The sequence below is a fragment of the Empidonax traillii genome, unplaced genomic scaffold (genome assembly GCF_003031625.1).
Source record: "Empidonax traillii isolate 1590-97213 ecotype Southwest subspecies unplaced genomic scaffold, ASM303162v1 scaffold2255:size30424, whole genome shotgun sequence".
In the NCBI taxonomy this organism is placed as follows: Eukaryota; Metazoa; Chordata; class Aves; order Passeriformes; family Tyrannidae; genus Empidonax; species Empidonax traillii.
In genome coordinates, this window is record NW_020957448.1 from 12,661 (window position 1) to 14,826 (window position 2,166).

Below are 2,166 nucleotides of genomic sequence, written 5' to 3' on the forward strand. Positions count from 1 at the left end.
CCAACACCCGCTATCTCAACCTCATGGAGAACAACATCCAGATGATCCAGGCGGACACGTTCCGCCACCTGCACCACCTGGAGGTCCTGCAGCTGGGCAGGAACGCCATCCGGCAGATCGAGGTGGGGGCCTTCAACGGCCTGGCCAGCCTCAACACCCTGGAGCTCTTCGACAACTGGCTCACCGTCATCCCCAGCGGGGCCTTCGAGTACCTGTCCAAGCTGCGGGAGCTGTGGCTGCGCAACAACCCCATCGAGAGCATCCCCTCGTACGCCTTCAACCGCGTGCCCTCCCTCATGCGCCTCGACCTGGGCGAGCTCAAGAAGCTGGAGTACATCTCCGAGGGGGCTTTCGAGGGCCTGTACAACCTCAAGTACCTCAACCTGGGGATGTGCAACATTAAGGACATGCCCAACCTGACGCCCCTGGTGGGGCTAGAGGAGCTGGAGATGTCGGGCAATAACTTCCCCGAGATCAAGCCGGGCTCCTTCCACGGGCTCAAATCCCTCAAAAAGCTCTGGATTATGAACTCGCAGATCAACCTGATCGAGCGCAACGCCTTCGACGACCTGACGGCGCTGGTGGAGCTCAACCTGGCCCACAACAACCTGTCCTCCCTGCCCCACGACCTCTTCGCCCCGCTGCGGTACCTGGTGGAGCTCCACCTGCACCACAACCCCTGGGACTGCGACTGCGACATCCTCTGGCTGTCGTGGTGGCTGCGGGAGTACATCCCCACCAACTCCACCTGCTGCGGGCGCTGCCATGCCCCGCTGCACATGCGGGGCAGGTTCCTGGTGGAGGTGGACCAGACCTCCTTCCAGTGCTCGGCGCCCTTCATCATGGACGCCCCCATGGACCTCAACATCTCGGAGGGGCGCGTGGCCGAGCTCAAGTGCCGCACGCCCTCCATGTCGTCGGTGCGGTGGCTGCTGCCCAACGGGACGGTGCTGAGCCACGCGTCCAGCCACCCGCGCATCTCCGTGCTCAACGACGGCACCCTCAACTTCTCCCACGTCCTGCTGACGGACACCGGGGTCTACACCTGCATGGTGACCAACGTGGCGGGCAACTCCAACGCCTCGGCGTACCTCAACGTGAGCACGGCCGAGCTCAACACCTCCAACTACAGCTTCTTCACCACCGTCACGGTGGAGACCACCGAGATCTCCCCGGAGGACATCTCCCCCAAGTTCACCAAGCCCGTGCCCACCACCTCGACGGGCTACCAGCCGGCCTACACCACCACCACCACCGTCCTGGTGCAGACCACGCGGACGCCCAAGCAGGTGGCCGTGCCCACCGCCGACGCCGGCGACAAGCTGCAGACCAGCCTGGACGAGGTGATGAAGACCACCAAGATCATCATCGGCTGCTTCGTGGCGGTGACGCTCCTGGCCGCGGCCATGCTCATCGTCTTCTACAAGCTCCGCAAGCGGCACCAGCAGCGCAGCACCGTGACGGCCGCGCGCACCGTGGAGATCATCCAGGTGGACGAGGACATCGCGCCCGCCGCCGCCGCCGCCGCGCCCGCCGCCTCGCCCGCCGGCGTGGCCGGGGAGGGGGCCGTGGTGCTGCCCAACATCCACGACCACATCAACTACAACACCTACAAGGCGGGACACGGGGCCCACTGGACAGAGAACGCGCTGGGCAACTCGCTGCACCCCCCGGGGACCACCCTGGCCGACCCCTATTTAATCCAGACCCACACCAAGGAGAAAGTTCAGGAAACCCAGATATGACTCTTTTTTTGGGGGCTTTTTCCTTCTTTTTTTTTTTTTTTTTTTTTTTTTTTTTTTTTTTTTTTTTTTTTTCTTTTTTTCTTTTTTTTTTTGGGGGGTTGTTTCCCCACCGCCCACCCCGGAATTATTATAAACGCAATAGATGCACAAAAGCAGAACTCCAAATATAAGGAAAAGCAGGAAAATTCCTCAACTATAAGGAAAAAACAGGAAAATTCCTCAATAACAGACACAACTTTTGTACAGGGGGGGGAGAGACTCTTTTTCGTGTACATGCTTCTATAGCCGACCTCGGGGCCGAGAAGAGCAGCAGATTATATTAAAATTTAACGAAACCCACCCAAAACTCCTACAAAAAAACCACTATTTTCTAACTCGCAGGTTCTATTTAAACAAACAAAAACCAGGAGAAACAGAGAGA

The 2,166-nt window shown here is 59.0% G+C and overlaps 1 protein-coding gene across 1 annotated transcript; it reads left to right on the forward strand.

Annotated features, from left to right (window-relative positions):
* Nucleotides 1-2: 2 nt before the first annotated feature.
* On the forward strand, nucleotides 3-2,164 carry LRRC4 (leucine rich repeat containing 4; the record flags this gene model as incomplete). Its single annotated transcript, XM_027909604.1, has 2 exons — nucleotides 3-1,774; nucleotides 1,827-2,164. A coding segment is annotated over one exon (1,743 nt), but the record flags the coding sequence as incomplete, so codon positions are not given.
* Between the last annotated feature and the right edge of the window lie 2 nt (nucleotides 2,165-2,166).